This window comes from Eublepharis macularius, chromosome 13, assembly GCF_028583425.1.
Source record: "Eublepharis macularius isolate TG4126 chromosome 13, MPM_Emac_v1.0, whole genome shotgun sequence".
Classification (NCBI taxonomy): Eukaryota; Metazoa; Chordata; class Lepidosauria; order Squamata; family Eublepharidae; genus Eublepharis; species Eublepharis macularius.
In genome coordinates this window covers 69,520,516-69,546,084 of record NC_072802.1, presented here as the reverse complement: position 1 = coordinate 69,546,084, position 25,569 = coordinate 69,520,516, and the positions used below count along the sequence as shown (strand labels likewise).

The following is a 25,569-nucleotide window of genomic DNA, read 5'->3' as shown; positions in this document are numbered from 1 at the left end:
TGCCCCACCTATGACGGTTTAGAGAAGATCGTCTCCCCCCTGGATTCACCACTGTTGGAAGATGATGGTTAAATTGGGCCTTGTGAGATCTGAATGGGTATTGCAATTTAGCAGGCATAGGAGGAGGATCAAGTTAGTGTCCTTCGCACTGAAGTCATTGCTACAACCACTGCAAGCATCTCAGATTAAGAAGCAGGGGATCTGCTCATAAGACATGGCTTTGATTTTGTTGAATTTATGAAAGTAACTGGGCCTTTGGCACGCACGAGTAGCATCATACAGCCAAGACAACTCCCCCCAGCCCAGCATCTCTAGTTTTCTGCTCTCCGTTATTAGCACTGTTCATACCGCTTGATAATAAACATCCCTTTTGTTGACAGTGCTGTGGAGGTTGGCGGGTCATTGAGAGTTCCAAATGGAAAAGCGCACCTTGTTCCAAAGTCCATCGGAAGTGGAGCTTGATTCCAAATTACAGACTTTTCCAGACAGAGGAGAGCCCCAAGCGCTGTCTTTTTGTGTTTGCATTATTCAGACCTCACTGATGGAAAAGTCCTTCGAAGAGCTGAGGACCCGCTTTTAGCGCATGCAAAAGTAATGTAAATACATCTTGAGGAGTTCTTGACTTGAAACATAACTACACGGCGTGCGTTTTAAGAAGCCCGGCTGCCCTTTTCATCCACTTGACTGGTAGGAGTCAGCATGTCTGCGTGGAGATACTTTAAAATCTTGGAAGCGAAGCAGCCTAGCTGAAAGAGACTACGGAGCAGCACTGCTTGGACTCTGCCTAGCCTCCCACTTGCTCTGCTTTTCTCAAGATGGTAGTAGTCTAGCTGCAAATCCTGACCTTTGAGAGGAATGAGCTGAGAGCAGAGGTGAGCAAATTTCTCGGCTTTGGGGCTCCAAACTGGATTTTGGCTTCTCTCTAAAGCAGGAAGAAAGCCAGATGTGGCCCTGTCTCCCTTCCTCTATTGTAAAGAGTCCAGTAGCACCTTAAAGACTAACCAACTTTACTGTAGCATAAGCTTTCGAGAACCACAGCTCTCTTCGTCAGATGCATCGTCAGCTTTCGAGAACTACAGCTCTCTTCGTCAGATGCAACTGAAGATGCATCTGACGAAGAGAGCTGTGGTTCTCGAAAGCTTATGCTACAATAAAGTTGGTTAGTCTTTAAGGTGCTACTGGACTCTGCTATTTTGCTACTACAGACTAACACGGCTAACTCCTCGGATCTTACTCTCTTGCTCTGTGTGGCTCTTGGCTCTTAGCCTGTTTCCCAACTATTTGGGAGCATCAGGCTGCTGGTGGACAGTGCAGGCTGGTTTATTAGATAGGTTGAATCAAAAAGAGTCCAGTAGCACCTTTAAGACTAACCAATTTTATTATAGCATAAGCTTTCGAGAATCAAGTTCTTTTCATCAGATGCCTGAAGAGAACTTGATTCTCGAAAGCTTATGCTATAATAAAATTGGTTAGTCTTAAAGGTGCTACTGGACTCTTTTTGATTTTGCTACTACAGACTAACACGGCTAACTCCTCAGGATATTAGATAGGTTGAGGGTCAGATGTGGCCTGGGGTCAAAATTTGTCCACCTTTTGCTTGGAAGCAATCCTCGGTCTGGAGAGCATGCTTAATTATTCCGTATTGCAAAGGGAATTTAAATCATATAGATGTTGTTTTAATAACTGGCAATATGTTGCAGGCTTGCTGATCTACTGCGTGCTACAGCCAGGACAGGCACCCCTCTCGTACAGCTGTCCTTTCACTGCTGATAATTTGATCCTAAAGCAAGCACTGGTGCTATGTTATCACAGGGTGTGCCATAGAAGGGCTGATAGTGCTGTAGCAACAGCAGGGGAAAGTAGGTGTGGAGAGGTTTAAAGGGGATACGTTATTCCACTCGCTACGCTTCTGGAGTTGCTGCTGCTTAAGGAAACTCGCATGCATTTTCACAACTGATCCCCCAAGCTGCAGGTATGAACGGCTCCTGGAAATCCTGCGTGAGGATGGTAAGTATTAAAACAGCACCAGCCATAATGCTTTTCTCTCGATCCTCTTGCAATTTATTTATAATTCAATGGGCTGAAATAATTCTTCCAGGAATTCTCAGAAGTGAAGCTTAGCCTTGCATTGACTATCTTCAAAAGCTGCCAATTCTTGCACAGCTGCTCAGAATAAATCAATGTCTCAATGGATATTTGTTTGGGGGGGGGATTCCCAAATGCATTGATCTCCTGCAGACTCCGGATTGGGGGGGGGGGACTATTTGGGTGTGAATAATCTCTTGTTGCCATGAATGTAAAGAATGTTGTATTATGGTAAAACCCATCATCATTCTCACAAGGCCTAGTCTTGGGTTTTGCATTTTTTATTTATTTATTTATTTTATTTATATTTAATTTATATTCCGCCCTCCCCACATCAGCAGGCTCAGGGCGTATCACAACCAAGTTAAAAAACATATTTCATCATATATACAATTTAAAATCATAAAACATCCTAATACATAGATTAAAATAACATGTAAACATACTCACACACATACACACACATATATATGTGTGTATGTATGTATGTATGTAAACACACATAATCCAGAAGACCAGGGCTCTAAGCTACAGGAAATCAGACTATTAAAAACTGAATTTTTCTGTTAGTTGGAACAGTTAACATAGCAATTTATGGAGGCTGTAGAATTTTCTACCTTTTTTTGAGAAAAATCTTTCTACATAATTTCTTAAATTTTTTTCTTTCTGATATGGGGCATGTTTACATTCGCCTGCTATACAGGTATGTTGTGAGTTTTACGAAGATGGGAGTGACAAGTGCGAATACAGAGATTATTTAAAAAAAAGTTATGCTGACATTCCTGAAACCTCCTATCTGAGCATTGCTTAAAAATAAACATAATAAAAGCAAATTATTAAAATGCAGCACTAAAAAAAAACCCAGGTCAGCATAAAAACAAACTATAGAAATGGACCGACAGCTTAAAATAACTTGCAAACTCTTTTCCATCTGTATTGTCGAAGGCTTTCACGGCCGGAGAACGATGGTTGTTGTGGGTTTTCCGGGTTGTATTGCCGTGGTCTTGGCATTGTAGTTCCTGACGTTTCGCCAGCAGCTGTGGCTGGCATCTTCAGAGGTGTGGCACCAAAAGACAGAGATCTCTCAGTGTCACAATCCTGTGACACAGTCCCGCTGTGACACTGAGAGATCTCTGTCTTTTGGTGCTACACCTCTGAAGATGCCAGCCACAGCTGCTGGCGAAACGTCAGGAACTACAATGCCAAGACCACGGCAATACAGCCCGGAAAACCCACAACAACCATCTTTTCCATCTCTTTCCTGAACTCTTGCAGAGGCCCTAGCAGCTGTTCAAGAACTACACAGGCTGCACACTCAGGCCTTTGAGTCCAGCAGCACCATAGAGACCAACAAGGTTTTCAGGGTATAAGCTTTCAAGAGTCAGAGCTGTAGCCACACACAAGTTTTGCTGTTCTATTGCAGACCAAATGCAGTTACCCATCTAAAACTGGGCAGGGTTTTCCTCTCTTCTCCTGTCCCTCCTTAGCAACCGGCCTGACGAAGCCTGAAAGCTTGCATGCTTGTGATATTTTGGCCAGGGCCGCCAAACAACTGTATTTGGTTTGGAATTGTTTATGTACCCAGGCAGCTACCTTCCGGACAAAGCCTGGTTGCTGTGCGGCAGCTGTTCCCCGTCATGCCCCTGCAATGTGGGCATGAGATACTGACTTGACATCTGACATTAGAAATCACAACACTCAAAAAAAACTGTAGGAGAACATTTTAATCTTCCAGGGCATGCCACCGCGGCTCTAAAAGTGGCTGCCTTCAAACAGAGAAACTTCAAGGGGAGATTAGGTGAGATTGCTGAAACTGAGTTCATTAATAAATTTAGAACAATGACCCCTCCTCCCCAGACTTAGATCCAGAGGAGTTAGCTGTGTTAGTCTGTAGTAGCAAAATCTAAAAGAGTCCAGTAGCACCTTTAAGACTAACCAACTTTACTGTAGCATAAGCTTTCAAGAATCACAGTTCTCTTGGTCAGATGCATCTGACCAAGAGAACTGAGATTCTCGAAAGCTTATGCTACAGTAAAGTTGGTTAGTCTTAAGGGTGCCACTGGACTCTTTTCAATTTCCCTAGAGTCCTTCTCTCATTCTCTGTGTGTGGTGCCCTCAAGTCATAGCTGATTTATGGCAACCCCTAGTGGGGGTTTTCATGACAAGAGGCTTTCAGGGGTGGTTTGCCATTGCCTGCCTTCACAACCCTGGTTTTCGCTGGAGGTCTCCCATCCAATTACTAACCAAGACCCTGCTTAACTTCTGAGATCTGACGAGATCCGGCTCACCTGGCCTATCCAGATCAGGGCTCTTATCTCACTACTGATGCTAATTTCTGTCCTAATCAAGGGGTGTTGTGCCTTTCCATCCTGATGCCCTTCCCATGTTAGACCCCATCCACCTTTGGCTGGATATAAAGGCTCCGGGATCTCTGTTCCTACTTGTATCTTACGAAGGGCACTTTGATTCTGCAAATTCATGCCCTACAAATCTAGAGTCAGAACTCCCTGCTTCAGATACCCTTTGTACCTGAAGAAGGCAGGTCCGAATCTTGGAAGCTCACGCCCTGAAAGTCTTGTTGGCCTTAAAGGTGCCGCCGGACTCAAATCCTGCTGTTCTACTGCAGACCCAAAACTGACTGAAAAGACTGCCCTGGCACCAGCGCCCTAACTCAAGTATTTCCTGAATGGGGTTGGGTGGGTTGTTAACTGCCTTGTTATAGCTGGGGGGGGCGCTTTGCAATTCAACTTGCCCTCGTTTTCATTACCCCGAGGGGCAGGAGGGCCTGCGGGCACCGCTGCTGCGCGCCTGGGGCTGCTGGGGGGCAGGCGGGCCCCCCTCCGAGCGCGCCGCGGCCCAAAGCGCCGGCCCGGGCGCGCCCCCTGCTGCCGCCGCCGCCGCCGGAGAGCCAATGGCGTTTGGGGAGGGGGCCGCCCCTGCGCCCGCACATCTGGCCCGGGCGGGGCCAATCAGGGGCGCGCTGCCGCCGGCGCCGCTCGCTCGCTGGGCAGGAGAAGCGCGGCGCGCAGCCAATGGGCGCGCAGCTGCCCGCATCTGGGGCGCCCGGCCAGGCCAGGCGAGGCGCGCCATGGAGAGCCTGAAGAGGGGCTGCGGCGGCGGCCGGCGAGGCTAGCCGGGCAGGTAAGGCCGGGCGGGCATGCCTGCGCCGGGCCGCCTTCCTCGGGGAGCTGCAGGGCGCCCCGTCCTCGCCCCGTTACGCGGGCTGCAATGGGGGCCCGGCGCGAATGCTCCGAGGGCGGCCTGCCTGCCTGCCTGCCTGCCGGGGAGTCCGGCGTGGCCGAGGCGAGGAGCCCTCCCGGCGGAGCGGCCCCCGCGGCGCTTCCCGGGGATGGTCCGGCGGCGCCCAGTTGCGCTGGGCGGGGAGGTCCGACTGCTGCCGAGGAAGGCGCCGGTGCAGCGCTCGGCCGCTGGGCAGGTGGCGGGGGAAGCTGGGAGGCTCCGGGGAGGGGAGAGGCGGGCGAGCCGCGTGGAAGAGCAGAGCGGAAGGCGCGGGGGGCCCGGCCTGCTGGAGCGCGCTGCCTTCTGTCGCAGCCCGCGTTGCCAACTCCGGGTTGGGAAATCCCCGAAGGTTTGGGGATGGAGCCGGGGGGGGGGGGTCGCAATGCCCTGCCCTGCCCTGCCCTGCCCTCCACTTTCCAAAGCAGCCGGTTTTTTTCTGGGGGGAACTGCTGGTTGTTGCCTGGAGATCCGTTGTAATTCTGGGACATCTCCAGCCACAATTTGGGGGCTGGGGCAACCCTTTTGCAGCCAGGACGGTGTGACCCCCCCTTCCCGAAAGAAGGCCCCGCTAGGGGGTCCCGAGATTGCCAAGTATCACATGGCCTGCTGTAGCTGTGCTTTTAAACGCAGGCGTTAGCAACGGAGAGGTTTGTTCTGCTGTGAAAAACTGACTTCGTGCATGGAAGGTTAGCCTTCCCGTTTCTTTTGCAGCAGCAAAATAACATAGGAATCCAGCGGTGGGGTTGCCGGTATCCAAGTGGAGATCTGGAGATCTGGAATTACAACTGATCTCCAGACAACAGAGATCTGTGCTCCTGGAGAAATTGGCTGCTTTGGAAGTGTTCCTTATGGGCTGAGCTTCCTCCCAAACTCTGTTGTCCCGAGACTCCAGGATTTTCTTAACCCAAAGTTGGCAACCTAGTGGAGCCTTCAAGGTTCATCCCAGTATTGGCTGTTGGGAGTCTTCTCTCCCTTCGTCTTGGGGTGGCCATCCATGGAAAGAATCAAGCCCCTCTGAATGGGTGGGGCCCACTCCCTGCTGTGGGTAGTTGGGTGTGATGGAGGTGCCCTCCCATACATCTGATGAAGTGAGTACTGACTCATGAAAGTTCATGCTGGAATAAATCTGTTTAGTCTCTCCACTGCCGCTGGACTCCCTGTTCTATTTTGTGTACATTAAGCTCCTCTTTAAAAGGCACAAGCGCGAGTGAGAGTGGCTCTGTTCTTTTTCCTGGCCTCTCGTCTACTTTAGTGGCACAAAAGGACATGGATGGAGAGAGTTATCTCTCCTGACACTAAAAGCACCTCTATTGTGCTGATACCTGGATCTATGGGCGATGATTGTCAATGTGGGTCGGAGTGAAAAAAAAAAGCTGATTTTCAATTGAATGCATGTATGTACACCAAGATTAGTGTAACAGCTGTTCTTTCAGAATCAGGAGTGAAAACACCCCTTTTCCTTCTATAACTTCACGTTTTTCTACATGCCAGTGCAATCAAAGAAATGCCTCACCCTGTGAAAATTATGTGAAAAAGTCACTGAGAAGGTCTTTGGTCATGTACAAAATTATGTGTATCAAGGATTCTAAGCCCTGGTTCTGGAGGGCATGTCATAGAGGCCTCTCATGGGCCATATCGGAGTCCCTATAATGGGCTGCTCTTAGCTAAGGCTTAGTTTTATCCTTGCAGGCAGATTTGGTGCAAAGATGCTTTCAAACGATTAATCCCACATATGCATTCTGAGATGGCAATTTCAGGTGCAGGGACTGTACTGCGTAATCTGTTGCATATGTAAATCAGCTTTTAGAAATTGTAAGAGCTGAGAGAGCCAACAATATAACGAGTTTTTAAAACTTTCTCTCTGTGTGGTTTTGGCAACAAAATTCAGGCGGGCTGGGAGCCAGGCACGGTGCCGCTGGTAGAGAGTAGCAGCATACCTCTTCTAGGTGAGCATCTTGCCTGTGCTCTTCTGAATGAATGTGGTGTGTGTGTGTGTGTTTGTGTGTGTGATTTGAGGATAGCAAAGAGAATCTTAGAAAAAGTGCCTTTGTGATAATGGGAGCTGCAAACTTTATTATGTTTTTTAAAAAAATTATTTAAGTAGCAGTTGATGTTTTAGGATTTTTAAGAAATGCTTGCAAACCTTTGAAGATGGTATGTTGCACATTCCAGGATACATCAAGACTCATAATGATGACAGCAGTATATATGCATGGGGTCAGCATTACCAAAACACTTATTTATTAATGCCTGGGGCTTTTTAACTAAGCTATGTGGGCTTTGTTGCATTAATTATAGAACACTTCTTGACCTGTCTTTCTGGATCAAACCAGAGATTGGAAGTCAGTCAGATGCCTCCAGATTGCTCAAAAGCATGGCAGAAAGACAGAAGCATTCTCTCTGGTTTCCCCCCAGCTTTGGGCATTCAGAAGTACAGTGCTACTGTACATGGAAGTTCGTTTTTGCTATCACGGATAACAGCTGTTAGTAGACATCCATCCATTTATTATTTTTTAAGGTTTAATGGCTATCACCATTTCTTCTGTCTTATTTGTTCCATAAGCTGATTCATTTCATGCTCTGTCAATAAGTATTTTCTGTTACTGGCCTGGTTTAGCCCACCCCAATTTCTAGTATTATATGAGAGAGAAAATCTGTCTGTCCCCTTTGTAATTTTATAAAGGCATCGTGTCCCCACCTGACCCCAGTCTTCGGATTTTCTTTGTAGAATGACTTCTTGATGCGTTGGGCCCTTTTGGTTATCTTAAAGCAGCCATGGGGCTGCTTCCTGTATGTCAGCCAGGAAGCGAAGTGTGTGATAATACCGCCAGTGTTGCTATAGCTCATGTTATCTGGATTCTCAAGGATTTCACAGCTTTGTGTGTGGGTGGGTGGGTTTGCGTTGAACAAAATGGCTGTTTTGAATCCTCCTGAGCAAGATTTGAGCCCAATGAAAAGAATGACCTTCTGTGCTCAGAGCATGGGAATTGTGATAGATCAGTCAGGGAAACAAAGCCTCTAGTTGTCCCTTTTAAAATAAATTCCTTTCAGCAGAACTTCTTGTTCTCTCTCCGGTTGATTCTTTTTCTCTCCCCTTTTTTTGTTCTGATACTCTTCCTCTTTATCTTTTTTTTCCCCTCCCACAAGCTACAAAGTGTTACCTCTGCAGATTTTCAGCATTCCCAAGAGCTGATTGTGCTCTCTTCCTTCCTGAAGCGCACATAACTTGCGCAGTTGTCGAGGTATGTGGGCTGCTTTTTCTCAACCCCTTGCCCCTTCTGGTCCTTCTTCACATTAAAATGTGGGCTGTACAAGGGCTGCTTCGTTCATTTGGCCTGGACTTGGACTGCCCCACCATTCTAGGTGTGTACAGGTGTGCACACTGGGATCGTGTGCTTAAATCTTCCTCATGGGGAAAATGCCCTGCATATAGAAAGCTAGCTTGACAGATAGAAGGATTTGACCAAGCCTTCTTTCTGGTATACTATAAACCCTGGGGAGGGTTTTTATTTTTCTTCACAGGGAACTTTTCAGACACTCATCTTTCCACCAGCGCCCTGCATTGGTGGAGGCCAGAGAACTTTTATGACTTGATTCTGTTTTTCATAAGCTGAACCGATGCTGCCATAGTCCATGTGGAGAAGGGGAGAAGAGGTTTGAACTGTTATTGATGGGTTAGTTTACCTGCAGCACTTGTGACCAAGTGCTGCACGGGACTCTGTAGTATGTAGAGATCCATGCTCAAAGATTGCACCTTGGGCCGTTTCCACACGCTCTTACAGGGACGGCCCACTCACCGAATGCTGGCGGCTTTCCCCCAGGAATCCACACGCCTTCGTTTGTAAAATGGCTGCGGGCTGTTTGGCTTCCATTTTTTCAGAGCACTTTTTTGGGAATGCATAAAGTGGAAATGGCCAAGGTCTCTTCTGAGGGGTTGGGGGATGACCGGTGCCCATATTGGCAATCTTCCTTTCCGACGGGGAGCATTCCTTTACTCATATCATCATAAGTGTTAATAAAGTGCAAGTGCAATGTGACATCACGTGCATTGCAAATTCTGTCTCCAGTTCAAAGGATCTTGGGTGCCATAGGGCTGGGAAACAGCCTTGGACAGCCAGTCAGAGTAAGTGTCACTGAACTGGAAGGGCCAGGCATCTGCCACGCATCCTCTTTTCTCAGATGTGGGGCTGAGATGATAAGGGCTGACCTAAGGCCACCTTAGTGAATTTGTGGCCGAGGCAGGTGGCTTGTTCTGGGGACTTCTAGGTTGTACGTTCCACTTGAGGACTGAGGAGTCACAGCTACAACGAGATGAGAAGAATGGTGCACTGCGGAGCTCCAGAGGTGTGTTATATAAGCATCCTGCTGGATCCGACCGGTGGTCCATCTAATTCAGCATCCTGGCCCACAGAGTGGGCAATCAGTTACCCAGTAGGGTCAACAAACGGCATGGAAGCTAAAGCCTTCCCCTGGTGTTGCGTACCAGAACTGGTGTTCAAAGCCTTGCTGGCATATACAGACTTGCAGCCTCTTGGCATGGATGTACTCTTTGGTTGTGACAGGTGGTAGCCAGGGCTTTTTTTCAGCGGGAACACAGTGGAACGGAGTTCCGGAACCTCTTGAAAATGGTCACATGGCCGGTGGCCCCGCCCCCTGATCTCCAGACAGAGGGGAGTTTAGATTGCCCTCCGCTGGGCGACGTGGAGGGAGGCAGGGAGGAAGGTGATTAAAATCCCTGGAATGAAGCCAGGCAAAGCCCAAGGGCACAGGTTTGGCCAAGAGGAACCCTTGGGCACCCTGATATGTAAGGGTACTATACAGAGACCTGTTCTTCCTCCAGTTTGACCTGCTACAATGGATATCAGCACACTGACCAGAAAGCTACTGGTTGTTCTGGATGGGCAACATTGGTCCATAGCAGAGATTGAGACAGTGGCTGCTCATTTAGAAGAGATTTACTGGCCTTTGCATCAGAAATAGTGTTCAGAGACCCACCGTGTTATCCACAGACAATTACAGCCATAAGCTCTGTAGAAAGCCTTTTATATCAGATTGGTGGTGGAAAGTGCCATCAAGTCATAGGTGACTTATGGTGACCCCTGCTGGGGTCTTCATGGCAAGAGACTTGCCATTGCCTGCCTCTGCAACCCTGGTGTTCGTTAGAGGTCTCCCATCCAATTATTAACCAAGGCTGACCCTGCTTAGCTTCTAAGATATGACAAGATCGGAGTCACTTGGGCTACCCAGAGCTTATATGAGATTATAATGGCTAAATGCAGGATTTATGATGTTAGTCCTTTGTGGAAAAGAGTTGTCCCTTGTGGGTGCCGTGACAGAGAAGGCCCCGTTCCAGGCCCTGTTTCAGACCCATGGAAGCTCCCAAACTTTCTTGAAGGGCTGACTGTAATGATCAGATGGTTCATAAGGGATATGAAAGGCTAATTGATCCATGTTATATGACCTTGGATGAGTCATGGGCAAAGTTACGTATGGAATTGTCTGGCTGAGGGACTCTCTTCAGAGTCTGTCTTGATTCTAACCCTGCAATGTCAATTAAATTGGCCTGGATACGTCCCTTCCCCCTTTAATTCAAGCACTGTTGGTTTCCAGATCCAGTGGGAAGTTGCTCTTTATCAAAAAGAGTTTCCCTATCAACAAGACCAAATCGGGCCATTAAAACAGCCCTGGGGCAAGCCCGGCCGTGGCCCAGAAGGTGCTGGTTACAGTGACAAATGTTCCACCAGGCTTTCCTCTCGGTCTCCTACCGAGGGGAGAGGAAGACCGCCCCCCCCCGCCCCCCGGTTTTTAGCTCATTGCTGTGTATTAGCCTCCGTAGACCCAGTGATCTTGCAGGACTGTGAAAACCGCTGTCTGTTTAAACTTTTAAATGGCTTTTAGCTATATGTTATTTATTGTATATTGCATTTTGTTTTAATCGGGTTGTGATCCACTCTGAGCCCGCATGGCAGGGAGAGCGGACTATAAGTCTAATAAATAAATAAATAAAATGCTGTGGGTGATACCAGCTGAGCCTAAGCCCGTTCTCACGGCCTCAGCCAGGGTCCAAACTGCCACCCCTGCCACCTGTAGCCATCAAGGAACTTTCCTACTAAGTTAAAGGGCCGCTCCACCCCTAAGCCAAGTTCAACTCTCAACTGCCTTCTTTTTTTAAAAAAATACTGGCATGTTTTCAAACAACTTCCTTGATGATTTTTTTTAAGAGGCAGGGTGAGTTTAGGGCTCTAAGGAGAATGGAAATTATAAGACAGACCATTTAGTGGCCTCATTTAAAACAGATTAAAATCACTGGCTCGTATAGGGGCAGGCCGCTGGGGAAGCTGGCTGAAAGAAGCAATTGCTGGAGACCGTGGGATGGAAATGTAAAAATCAGATGTTTGCAAAGCCAGTAAAATAGCCACCACCTGTTGTCCTGTCTGTGAAACAACGGTTTTTGTTCCCATATGAACCTGCCTCTCGAGTCACAAAATAGTAAAGAGTCCAGTAGCACCTTTAAGACTAACCAACTTTATTATAGCATAAGCTTTTAAGAACCACAGCTCTCTTTGTCAGATGCATCATCAGCTTTTGAGAACCACAGCTCTCTTCGTCAGATGCATCGTCAGCTTTTGAGAACCACAGCTCTCTTCGTCAGATACTCTGGATCTATCTCCTCTCAAGTCAGGTCTTTGTTGGAACCCCCCTCCTCTCTCTCTCTCTCCCTGATGGTGCCCCAGCTATAGCACAGCCTCCTTAGATGGGTTTGCCTTGTACCAATGCTAAAATATTTTAGCCCCTCCCCCACAAAGTACAGCCTCTTCCTCTGTGCTTTTAATTAAATTTTGTGCTCTGCTTCTTGGGTTTTGCATTATACTGGATTTTTTTTAAAAAAAAAACTTTTCTGGTAAGCTGCTTATGAAATAGAAAAAAAATGGGATAAAATGATCACTTAATAAAGGAAGGATGCAGAGAAGTTAGCCGTGTTAGTCTGTGCTACTGGACTCTTTTTGATTTTAATAAAGGAAGAATTTGTCACAGGCCAATTTGGAGCAGAAAACGTTCAGCCTAGAACGAGGCAGGTTGTACATTTTTTTGGTGTATTCTTGATGTCCTTTGTACCTTTGTTTTCCAAAGGGCTCTCTGTGTCTGCCCTGACCTCAGTCTCTTTACTCTGTGACTGCTGCCACTTCTTTCATTTCCACTGTCCCCTGCCAATCCACTGCCTTTTTTGGTACAGTTTCTGATGTGGGCTTTCAAGGAGAGGGAAGTACGGCAGTAGCAAAGGGTGCAGCCATTTGGGCTTTGTTCCCAGTTAATGGGATAACTATTTATATGGGCGGGCTGGCAGAGATCCCAAGAGGCAGACCCTAAAGCCGATGGAAAACTCGTTGCCTTTGGGGGCGGGTGGGCTGGCTGCTGCTGTGTATGTGTGTAACACATTGATGGGATTTTACCAAAGCGTGGTTGTGGTGAGTTCACAAAAAGCTTTTATCCGTTATAAAAGTGGTGCTAGAAGTAGCTACAGCGCCAGTGGCAAACATGTCATAGATTTAAGCAACGTGACGTGCAGGCTAGCACTGAAACATTTACTCCATGCGACGTTCAGAATCTATGCTATTGACTTGATTCCTGTAGCTCGCTTACGGTGGTTGCTCCGTATGGGTTAATTCTAGCTTGAACCCATGACACACAGGGTCATTCTAGAAGCTACAGTAAACCTAACAAGTCTCTGCTTCAAATCTTACCCGTGGCCATGTCTCTTGGATCCCATTAGCAGTGTGGGAATCATAACAGTACCCTACTTTAAGAATAGAAAAGAGCCCAGTAGCACCTTTAAGACTAATCCACTTTACTGTAGCATAAGCTTTCGAGAACCACAGTTCTCTTCATCGGATGCATCATTTGTAGCATAAGCTTTTGAGAATCACAGCTCTCTTCGTCAGATGCATCTTTTATAGCATAAGCTTTTGAGAACCGCAGCTCTCTTCATCAGATGCATCTGCCAAAAAGAGCTGTGGTTCTCGAAAGCTTATGCTACAGTAAAGTTGGTTAGACTTAAAGGTGCTACTGGACTCTTTTCTATTTTGCTACTGCAGACTAACACGGCTAACTCCTGAATCTGCTTTAAGACTGCAACACTTGCCTGCTGGGGGAGAGCTAAAGTCCACCCCAGTTATTAGTTTCCAAGAGCTGCTAAGCATAGAGGTGATCTCCTTCTTCCGTTTGTTTTGCCCCCTTTGGAACTTGGAGGTACATTTTGGTAAAGGGCTCAATTATTGTTAGATATGTACTTCCACCTCCCCTCCTTCCACCTCCCCTTAGGTCCTACCCAGCTCTCAAGAAGGATTTGATATATATATATATATGATTCGGTATGTACTGAAATGATCAAAGTAGTAGTTGTCAAAAAATGCCACAGGGAGATAAGTCCAAAACAGCAGCAGGCAATGAAAGTGACTTGATGTGTTATTTTTATTTATGTCATTTATAGTCCCCCTTTCTCACTGAGACTCAAGGTGGATTACATAGTGTGAGATTAGTACAGTCGGTATCAAGGACATTTCCATAAACAATGGCATAGGGTAAATAAACACAAGTTTACGAAGTCATAGCATTAGCAAGAAACCAATACAGAGTTGAAGAAATGCTGAAACAGAACATAAGCGATTCTAGGGCTGACATTAGACAACAGTGAGGCACAGGTAGCACATAGGAGCACACATTTAAAGCAACAGATAGTACATCAGGCAACATAGTGGTGAAGTCTAGGGTCCCTAACTCATTAGGGAAGCATCTGAGACCCCCTCCCTACAATACAGCCCTCCTATCTGAGTAAAAAGCCTTTTTGAATAATTCTGTTTTGCATTGCTTGTGGGAAGTCAGGAGAGGGGGGGCTCTCCTGACCGCCTCAGGCAGGCCGTTCCGCAGGTCAGGGGCCACCACAAAGAATGCACGTTTTCAGCCAGCTGTTGATTTCGCCCATGTGCAGCCTGGCACCTGCAGGAGACCCTGTTCAGATGAGCGAAGCTGCCGTGGAGGAACATAGGGAGGGAGGCGGTCCCATGCCTTGCAGCCAATTTCCTAAAGATCTGGAGCAAGCAGACCTCAAAAGAGTCGCACAGAGTAAGCCATCACCAAAAAGGCCCTGTTCCTCATACCTGCCAGCAAAACCTTGGCTAGTAGTAGTGCTCCAAGCACAATCCCATCCGGTGGTCAAAGCACAAGGGAGGGTAAACTTCTGCATTTCCCCCTTTTTGCCCAAGAAGAGCTGCAAATAAAAACACAGAAGTGCTTCCAGGAGGGGAAAAAAACACAAGTGGTAACACGCTACACCACTGCTCTAGCTGGCACCTCTTTTGTTGCAGTTATCTTCCAGTTTGTAGTTTTGAAATGCAAAGTCAGCCATGGGAAGAAAATAAACACCATCTAAACTAGGAGCTCTTAAATGTTTATTCCATTGCTGCCCACCAAATGGTGGCAGAAAGGCCCATCGAGTCATCCTAACTTATAATGACTTCTGCTGTGGTTCAAGGCAAGAGATTAACAGAGGTGGTTTGCCATTGCCTGGCTCTGCTACTCTGTCTACCTTGGAGGTCTCCCATCTTGTTACTAACCGAGGTGACCCTGCTTAGCTTCCAAGATCTGATGAGAGAGGGCTTGCCTGGGCTATCCAGGTCAGAACACCCATCAGGTATACATCATTGTAATTGAATGCAAGCCAGAAACAAAAAATCAGGACATAAAAATGGCACTCGAGAGAAGACAATTTTACTTATATAGGTACATTTATGAGATATATGCATACAATACTCAGATCTCATACATCCAGGCATGTGCCTGATAGACTTCAGCCAACTGCTTAATGTTAGGTTTGATTCCTGTTTGCTGTGCGCTGCTTTTTGAAGGCCCTGGGGTAGAAACTTTACCCTCGCTGTGGGTCTAGTAGTACAGGGGGGGGGGAGTTTTTAAAGTTTAAATCGCCCTCTGCAAAAATGGCCACATGTGGAGGGCAATCTAAACTCCCCTCTGTCTGGAGATCAGGGGCGAGGCCACCGGCCATGTGGCCATTTTCAAGAGGTGCCGGAACTCCGTTCCCCTGCATTCCCCCTGAAAAAAAAGCCCTGCTTCCCATCAAGATGTGTAGATTAGCCCCTGTTGCTGGACTAAGTTGGATGGTTCTGTTTCATCACGTGGAGATTGGGCCCTGTTAAATCCATACTGGGAGGGGGGGTATGCAAACTCCAGCTGGAAAAACGTGGTGTTCTTTTCTGTCCCCTTTCCTCTCATTATTTACAATTTTACTCATAAAGTGAGCACTTCAGGGGTGAAGGAACAGACAGGAAGCATCCAGTGCACAACAGCTTCGGCTCTCAAAGGCTCGGCAAACCAGATTCCACTTTTGCTATTGAGTGGGTGTGCGTGACCCTCAGAAACAGGCAAAGTGCTGCCTAATGGCCCATTACTGTCCATTGGGTACCTATCCGTGATTCAACTTGGCAAGAGCAAGACTTGCGATGAAGCAATGTGAACTTCTCTGACTACAGACTAGAGTAGGAGATACAATAAAGGCAATAATTTTACCTATTAAATAGGGGCAGTTGAGGGGAATTACGTGTTGGCTGAAGTGCTTTGCTGGCCTGGTTTTTTACCGCCATATTGGCAGTTCCATCAGTCTTTACCGTCAAAACCACCATCTTACTCCCCTCTTGCTCAGAACTTCTGCTTAAGTTGCCATTTCTCTGAAAGCCAAAACGGTCCGGGCTGCTGGGTAAAGAGCAAATCCCAGAAACGTATTTGCAAAATGGGTTGAAGATCTGATACAAGATGGATAGCTTCAGAGCAGAGATCTGCTACCAGGCATATATCCACAATGACCTCTTCTCTACATAAAGTGGAGCAAGTGGAGGGAACAGTAACTTAATGCTCTCTCACAAATGGTCTGTCTTATCTTCTCAATCTGTAAAAGCCAAATTCAGGAACTGGTCTGGAGCTAAAGAAAAATGGGCATGTTGTTATTCTATATACTTGGGTCTCATGCAGTTGTTCCAAGGGGTATCAGGAGTTTTTAGGCAACTTTCACATGACCTAGAAAGCTGAAATTCAATGCAACGTGTAGTTCAAGAATTGTCTGTCATGAGAAAAATATGAAAAAGCAACTCTCTTTTATTTCCTTCACAAAAACAGGGGCGTCAAACTGAACCTCAAAATAGTTAAGTCTCCCTGTGCAAAAAGCAGAGATTGGCTATATAAACAATTTAAGACACCCCGATTACTACAGAGGACTGGAAATTCAACAGTCAAAATTCAGGATGTCAATTTTACCTCATAAAAATTTCCTTGTAAAACTGCGCCTGGATCAGAATGTCAGGTGTGTGGTCGTTTCTGTCGGCCTTTCATACGTTTGAGAGAGATGTATGATCTTAACCAAGCATGAGTTTTTACACCAGGGATATACAAAGATATTCTTTTCCCCATTGCAGGACTCTTAATTTCACCCATTTTTTGTGTGTCTGTAATAGTAGAAAAGAGCAAGAGTCCAGTAGCACCTATAAGACTAACAAAATTTGTTGTAGGGCGTGAGCTTTCGTGAGTCACAGCTCACTTCTTCAGATACCTGGTTTTGTTAGTCTTAGAGGTGCTACTGGACTCTTGCTTTTTTCTACTACTACAGACGGACTAATGAGGCTAGCCATCTGGATGTGTCTATAATAGTAGCTTTTTATCCCGTCCTTCTTTACAGGAATTCAGGGCAGTAAGCTGGTTGTCTTTTCCCCCTGGTTTATCCTGTGGGGCTGAGGAAGAGTGACTGAACCAAGGGGTCCCAATGAGTTTCATGGCAGAGCTGGTGCTACTTCTCCTGATGTCCTTGTTTGCTGTATATTAGTGTGATGTCTTTTTTTCCAAAAATTATGTTAAATATTGTTGAAAGTTAAATGGAGAAAAGTTTGTGCGAATGAGTAAAATATGGCAAAGATTTCATGGGTTTGGTTCTCGAGAAGGAGAAACCAAACGGGAAGTTGTGAGTCAAAACGGCAAGGCTCCGTTATCTACGCTTGCAGAACTCAAGATTTAGTTGCTGCCGTTTGAAATAATTTACCATTCCCACAGGTGAATGCTCAACACACACACCCTGCCCACTCTTTTAAACTGAATTTTAATATCAGATAAAACTTCTTTTGCTGGCTGAGCGGGAGGGGCAATTGCTCGTTTTGACTGTTGGAGAAAATGGTATTATTAGGCATATTAATTCAAGCAGTTGCACACTTTATACAGAGAATGCGTCGGTCTCCTTCACAAGGGCTTTTTTTAATGTATCTGACGTCTAGTTTCCGTTACACTGATTCAGAGTTACTAGGCTGTAGGACACAACTTTAACAGGAATTTTAATTTTAGATGAGAGTGTCTCTAATTTGGATAGCTGCCTTTCCAAGGTGTTAAGAATAACGGGGGAGAAAAATAGTGTGATGTTTTCCCTTTTTAGACGGATGGTTTCTTATCAGCCTGGAAGTTCAGAAATAGAGCTGTTTTTCCATCCAGTGAGTCTTCAAAATGCGGGATGGAAAGCTCACTTAAAATACGCAAATTGAAGTGCCAGATTGGTCATGCTATTTGACGATGATTTGGAAAATCTTAGGAAACGATGTCTAGGTGTTTCCCAGTGAACGCTGCCCAGATGAGACTGGCCAAAATCTCATATTGGTACCTTTTAAATATGGAATATGGAATGAGGCAACAACGGAGAAGTTATCTTAAATCCAGATTACTTTTTTGCGGAATGGTGTCAATTTGTTACCTGGTAAAGAGTCCAGTCGCATCTTTAAGACTAACCAACTTTATTGTAGCATAAGCTTTCGAGAACCACAGTTCTCTTCGTCAGATGCATCCATGCATCTGACAAAGAGAGCTGTGGTTCTCGAAAGCTGACAATGCGTCTGATGAAGAGGACTGTGGTTCTTGAAAGCTTATGATACAATAAAGTTGGTTAGTCTTAAAGGTGCTACTGGACTCTTTACTGTTTTGTGACTACAGACTAACACAGCTAACTCCTCTGGATTGATTACCTAGAAAAATCATAGGGCTCAGTTTAACTGTCAGTCATGTTTTCTTCATTTTGGACGATTGAAATGTTGTTTTAACAGCTTTGGGACTGTATGCAGTTTACCTCCAAGTTCTAGATGCAGAGGCCATCTCTGAAAATATAATCCATCACAGGTTATGCAGTTCCCACATCCCCAGAGGTCATAACTTTGAACTATTGGAATGAACCTTCAATACCGAAAATTATAATAAATGTAATCTTTGGACTTCTATCAGTAGCTAAAGCAGTTATAGCTTCCAAATGGAAACAGAAAAGTTTACCAACCCTATCAGATTGGTATAACCGTCTATGGGACTATTTTGTGATGGAGAAAATTTCAGACCGCTTAGCACAACTAGAATCCCCAAATTATAAATCCCACCTATTGGAGCAATGGATCCCAGTTATAGAATTCCTTACAAGTAATGATTCTGTGACACAAGGAATTTGAAAAATGGAGTACTACAAAACCTTGGCTTATCTGTGAACAAACTGTAAGGCCAAAAGTGCTTTTTTTAAAATCTGTATAATAGAATATAAGGCACATAGTAAATAACAAGTGTAATATTAACTACTAGGTATGTTTACTAATCCTACTATATACAAGGCAAGCCGTATTGGCAATGACTCAATTTTTATCCTTGCTCACACGCCCTCGCAAGCCCCTCAGCAGGGATAAAAAGTGAGTCATCGGAAACACGGCTTGCCTCGGGGGCCACAAGGAGGCTGCCACAGCGACAAGAAAGCCGAGTGCGGTGGCCTTCTGGAGGCCCAGGCAGCAGGAAGGCCCTGCACGGCCCTCTGGAAGCCCTAAGGAGGCTGCCGTGGTGGCAGAAAGGCCCAGCACAGCCACTGCAGGGCTTTAGGAGGGCTGCGCTCCTGCGCTGCTGTGCCAGGCCTCCCTGCTGCCTGTGCCAGGCCTCTGAGGGGCCATGGAGGCAGCAGGGAGGCCCGGCATGGCAGCACAGCCCTCCCAAGGCCCCGAAGCAGGGGCCTGCCAAAGCAGTTTACTAGAGCTCATTGTATTTTCCCGTACAGTGGGCTCTGTTGCTCACGATTGTATAATTTCATAGTAATCACAAATCTTTGTGAAAGTTTAATGGTTATTAATGTTTGTAAAATTTAAAAGTTATTGAAAAAATATCAATTAAAAAAAAAGAAGGGGAGCCTGGGACCTCAGCAGGGGCATAATGCCGTGGAGCCCAAAGTAGCCATTTTCCCCAGGGGAACCTGGTCTCGGACTTTGCAGATTAGTTGTAATTCTGGGAGCTCTTCGGTCTCCACCTGGAGGTTGGCTTCCCTGTGCGTAGAGAAGCAGTCTCAAACTAAATGTGGTTTCATGGACTAGCGGTTTCTGAACAAGCAGTGCCCTTCCCCCATCTAATTATTTTTGTCTGTTGTCGTTTTGATCAAGCATCCAATGGAGCTAACGGAGCAACTGGAATGTGGCTGTCGAACGCACCATGACACCATGCGTCTCCTGCAGGCCAGGCCCCAAGAAGTTTGTAGGCCGCGATGAACCGTTCCGCCTGCGCCTGGAGGCTCCCAGTTCCCTACGTCGCTTTTTGGCACTGAACGTGAACTACCTGGGCACCATGGAGTCTTTTGTTGTTGTGACGGAGTATGAGTCCACTGCTCAGCCTGGACGGGGGCAGCAGGATGACCTGGAGGACGAGGAACCGATGGAACCCTGCGAGGAACATCCAATGGCGCCTGATCCCACAAAAACTGAAGAGAAGGGCGTCCTCGGAAATGCTGCCGCGTGTCCTTTGAGGGAACCGCGAAGCAAACTGAATCTTTCAAGTAGAAAGCTTTCTCTCCAGGAGAGGTCTCAGTCCGTCCAGTCTCCTGGTAGCAACGCGGGTGTAAATGGACGCTACATCTATCCTTCTCTCCCTTACTCCCCGGTCACATCTCCCCATTCATCACCTCGTCTGCCCCGGAGGCCGACGATAGAATCGCACAGAGTTTCGATCACAGGCCTGCAGGTAAGGGAAAAGTGAATGTGCGCTTTGCAAAGGCAGCCAAATGATTCTGGCCCATCCTTCGCAAATTGTCGACTTTCTCCGACGCTGTTGTTGGGCCCATCTCAGCATTGGCGTTCTGTTGGTGCCGCCTTAACAGTTCCTCTCAGCCGTGGCAGGTGTGGTGAACAGTGGGCGATGTCGCTACACAACGCACTGCAAGGCACCTTTATCTCATCCAGTGAATTCCAGGGCACTTTGAACAGAGCTATCGCTTGTCTGAGTGATGCATCAACAGAGTTCGTTGTGCAGCACGTGTCTGACTTCTTGGTGCATGTCTCTACTAGTTTTGTTTTCTTCGTGGTTCTCACTAAGGCTGTATGCAGGGCTTTTTTTCAGCAGGAATGCAGTAGAACGGAGTTCCGGCACTTCTTGAAAATGGTCACATGGCTGGTGGCCCCGCCCCCTGATCTCCAGACAGAGGGGAGTTTAGATTGCCCTCCATGCAGTGGCACGGAGGGCAATCTAAACTCCCCTCTGTCTGGAGATCAGGGAGCCGGGCCACCGGCCATGTGACCATTTTTGTCGAGGGTGATTTAAACTTTAAAAAACTCCCCCCTTGTTCCAGCTGACCCAAAGTGACATCATTGTGTGATCCTGACTTCCACCACTGAGTTCCACCACTTCTTTTCCCAGAAAAAAAGCCCTGGCTGTATGTAAGACTTGGAATTTGGCTTGCTGGCTTTTGGCTTCCAGGGCTTTGCAGAGTAAGGAGGGCGCCTTTCTCCCTGTATTACGGTTGCCCTTTCTGAGCTGCTGTTTTTGGTGCAAAATACATAACGTTTCAGAACAAGGGCAGTGCCTGCTCCAGCCCTGGCTGCAATCTGAGAGCTGATAACTATGGGGGGAGGCACAATAGTAGTCAATATGGGCCGGAGTTGTTTGTTGGGTCAGAAGGGGCCATCCATGGTCTGTCTCGGCTGCCTTTCTGTCCATTTCCTGCATACTCCAAATGCACATTGTCTGCCTGCAGTGCCACGGTCAGGATTTGGAGGTCCTCCAGGTAAGAGACCCAGGTGGAGCGACTCCCCTAACTTGCCAGGAAGGGAGAAAGGCATGAAGACTGAGACTTGTGCAGATGACTTGAGGAAGTAAGCCACACCATACACCAAAAATGCCCCCTTCTGACTCTGAGTGGTGTAACTGACAGCATTGTCCTCGCAAGGGTATTCTCTATTCTTACTGAGCTTGTTTAGCTTAAAGGGAAAATCTTTGAATTATAAAAAGTGCACCATAGAGGAAACGGGGTTCCTGCAGATCAGTGTGTGAGAGCAGTGAGAGGGGAGACGTGGCATGCATTGCCCTCCCCTCCTCCCCCAACACAAATGTTGTTCCATCGGCAGCAACTTGTGATCCAAGCGCAGGTGTGTTAAACCTCCTCGGTGTACTGCAGCAGCCTTCAGGCCCTGGCTTCTGCTCAACCTTGCTGCTCTCTGGAGCCAGCCACGTTTTTGTCTAAATTGCTCTGTTCGTGGAGCCCCTAGATCGGTGTTTTGCTGGCTCGGGGAGGTGGCGGAGCAGCTATGCGGAGGGTGCAGGCAGGGAGGAGATAAGCGTGGGAGGGGAAAAAAACCCAGAAGCTCCTTGGAAAGCCATATAGGGAATGGCATGATCTATGACAAGGGCGGCTGATTAAAAACAGTGGTGGGCGGAATTGATGCTCGCATCCCTTTCTTTCTCAATTATGCATTAGGAAGGAAGGTGCACTTATGCTAATGCAGACCATCTCCCCGCATGAAATCAATGCATGTTTTATGCAGCAGATGGGAGAGTGTGCAATTGGTTTAGAAGGGGAGAAAAGCGAGCAAGTGTAGGGGAAGGAATTATTGTGGGGTAAAATTCTCTCTCCCTTTCCCCCCTTACACTTTGTCAGTTTCATCTCTGCTCACATCAGGGTAGGGGGGGAATTAAAGCTAAAAGAAATGATGGGGTGATTAGAAAGACTGGACATGCTTTGAGTTGCACAAGACTGATCTGGGAAACTGGGACCCTTCAGTGCCACTGATGGCAAAGTACCAGTTGAGCCCCATGGTGTCTCGGCGTAGTCTGCATTGTGCCATCTGTCCCTCAAGCAGTCATTTGGCTGGCTTGGCCAGAGAAGTGGATCTTTATGTTATAGTGGAAGTTCAAAACGTGTTACAGTTCCAAACGAAGGCTTGGGTCCAGCAGTGCACAAATGAAAACATAAATGGACTTGGTGCCGTTCCACTTGTGTAGCACCCGACACTTTTCTCCCTGTATATTAAAGCACCCAAAAATTGGTTGTGCAATACTTTGCAAGTGGAAATGCACGTGGAGTTACGATCTGTTTCACTTAGTGCAAGCCGCTGCCGTTTTTTTTTCCCCTTGCATTTCTGATTGTGCAAGAGTCCTTAGTGGAAGCATAAATTTTGAACTGGATCCAAACCAACATTTGAGTAAAAAGTCTGACAAAGAGAGCTTCTCGAAAGCTTATGCTACAATAAAGTTGGTTAGTCTTAAAGGTGCTACTGGACTCTTTACTATTTGGGACTACAGACTAACACGGCTAATTCCTCTGGATCTAAAACCAACATTTTTTAATATATAGAAATGGACAGGGCTTTTTTTCTGGGAAAAGAGGTGGTGGAACTCAGTGGTGGAAGTCAGGACCACGCAATGATGTCACTTTGGGTCAGCTGGAACAAGGGGGGAGTTTTTTAAAGTTTAAATCACCCTTGGCGAAAATGGTCACATGGCCGGTGGCCCCGCCTCCTGATCTCCAGACAGGGGGGAGTTTAGATTGCCCTCTGTGCCGCTGCATGGAGGGCAATCTAAACTCCCCTCTGTCCGGAGATCAGGGGGCGGGGCCACCAGCCATGTGACCATTTTCAAGAAGTGGCAGGACTCTGTTACATCGCGTTCCCGCTGAAAAAAAGCCCTGGAAATGGATATAGATAGGGCCACTTGTTGGCCATACAACAATACACAGCATTTTAAGCTGCTCTGAGTGATTTTTTTTCACACAATCAGACAAAATTAAATCTGGATTGTCAATGTTAACATTCACCAAATTTTGGACATGGGTTGTAACAAGATGGAAAGAGGTTATTTTAGCATTCCACCTTCATTTATATTTTAGCTCTTCTGATTCAGTATCCAGCTAATTTTTCTCTTATCCTGCTATCACTTGAGCAGGGTGAGAAGCCACTGTAAAGTTCATTGTTGTTTCGTGCCCAGGAGCTGTCTGTTTAAGATGCTATAAAATGTGGCCGCTTCCTCATCATTAGAAGCCTGATGCATCGAACGCCTGGAAAAAGGGTTTTGCTTTGTTTAATTCAAACTGTCTCAACATTAAATATGCTGGGTTTCATTGGCCTCCCTCTCTCTCTTTTCATCGCTGGCTGTTAGCTGTGCCCAGAAAATAACCACACACCATTTACAACTAATAAAACTCAAAATATTATTGCTAGGGGCTGAGAAGATTTATCTTGCCTGAAAGTGGCAATAAGCGCCGATGACACTTTATTACCCAAGGAATATAACTGATGAGAATATATTTCTGCCTGTGCTTCCCATTCGGTTGGTAATGGGAGCAAATTTTATGGACTTCGCTATTGCAGGGTGCAAGGAAGGCCTCTAGCTTCATCCTGATTGGAAAGTGATGCTGGAGAAGAAAAAGCCTTGGCTTGTGGGACTTTGCGCTTACACGGGGTCATGTTTAAACTAGACTGCTGCCCCTGCATAGAGCTGCATGTGCTGTGTAGCTGCTTTGCACAGGGAGCAGCTCAATTTCAATGTGCCCATATTTCATGTGCAAAGACTCACAGGCTGGATTTAATTGGCTTCTCTCTCTCGTTTCAGTGCTGTCTTTCCCTTGCCAGCATCCCTTTCCAGTCAGGCCACAGATGTCCTCCAAAAAACCAGTAAACAAATTCTTACAACAATAACAACAACCACCACCACAACAACAACAATAATAATATAACATTTGATTTATATACTGCCCTTCAGGATGACTTAACACCCACTCAGAGTGGTTTACAAAGTATGCCATTATTATCCCTGGGGCTGAGAGAGCTCCTAGAAGCTGTGACTGCCCCAAGGTCACCCAGCCGGCTTGAAGTGAAGGAGTGGGGAATCAAACCCGGCTCTCCAGATTAGAGTCCTGCCACTCTTAAGCAACTGACAGATTACAGTCGTGCCACTCTTAAGGTCACTCAGCTGGCTTCAAGCGGAGGAGCGGGAAATCAAACCTGGCCCTCCAGATTAGAGTCCCGCGCTGTTAACCGCTACACCGAACTGGCTCTCTTCTAGAAGGGTGGACAGCTATGATAGCGGAATGGAACTTGCGTGTTCAGTGGCTGGATGCTCCTGTAAAGCAGATGCTGTAGCTAAACTGTTGTTTATGAGCTTCTGGCTGGCTGCTGCTGCTGAAGACAAAATGATGGACCCTTTGGTCCGATCCAGAAAAGCACTTGTGTTCTTAACATTTCCGAAGCCAACCGTGTTCAGTAGGATGCTGCGAGGTGCTGTGCCTGTCCAGGGGCTACGGCACCAAAGAACTTGAGTTGTCCCGGATCTTGGGGGCCCTTGGCAAAATGTCATCCGCCAGGCGGTTTCCAGGGCAGGGTTGCTGTATTGATAGAGGCGGCAGGCAAGTTAAAGGCGGCTTCCACTCCCGGTCACCTTTGCTTCTCTGCCTTTTGGCCAGCAGCAGCTGTTGGACCCTCGCCTGCCCTTCCTGACTGGTTGGCAGAGGCTGACGCTTTTCTTCACATCCGCGACTGCTCGCATGGGTGGACGGTGGTATGGATCCTGGCAGAAGTGGAAGGGAGGAAGAGACAGGCCGTGTGGTTGCCAAGGAAGTGAAGAGGGGAGTGAAAAGCCTGGATGGAACATTAAAACAGACTGCAAGCCGAGTGCTGCAAAAGTCTTCAAGGTGCAGCGCAGGAAATTCCTTTGCCTTAAAAAGTGCAAAATATTTAAAATCTGGCCTCTCTCTTGTTCCCTCCGTTATTTGAAAAGAATTCAGCAAGCAGCCAGAAGTGGGGGAAAACAGTTCAACTGGCAACCCTCCTTGGACACTGATCAAGATGAGCAGCCCTGTTAGTCTGTCTTGTAGCAATGGAAAAGAACAAGAGTCCAGTAGCACCTATAAGACTACCAACATTTGTGGTAGGGTAT

The 25,569-nt window shown here is 46.8% G+C and overlaps 1 protein-coding gene across 5 annotated transcripts in view; it reads left to right on the top strand.

Annotated features, from left to right (window-relative positions):
- The first annotated feature begins 499 nt into the window (after window positions 1–499).
- The window catches only part of CAMKK2 (calcium/calmodulin dependent protein kinase kinase 2), a 57,815-nt gene continuing 32,745 nt past the window's right edge, over window positions 500–25,569 (top strand). For 3 of the 5 annotated variants that reach the window (XM_054995920.1, XM_054995917.1, XM_054995921.1), the window contains exons 1-2: window positions 5,082–5,226; window positions 19,815–20,388. In XM_054995920.1, coding sequence (XP_054851895.1) covers window positions 19,864–20,388 — 525 coding nt within the window. In that variant the 5' untranslated portion in view covers window positions 5,082–5,226; window positions 19,815–19,863. Of the gene's footprint in view, window positions 873–1,923; window positions 2,008–5,081; window positions 5,227–19,814; window positions 20,389–25,569 lie in introns of those variants that run through there. The other 2 variants (XM_054995918.1, XM_054995919.1) reach the window with 2 other exon arrangements.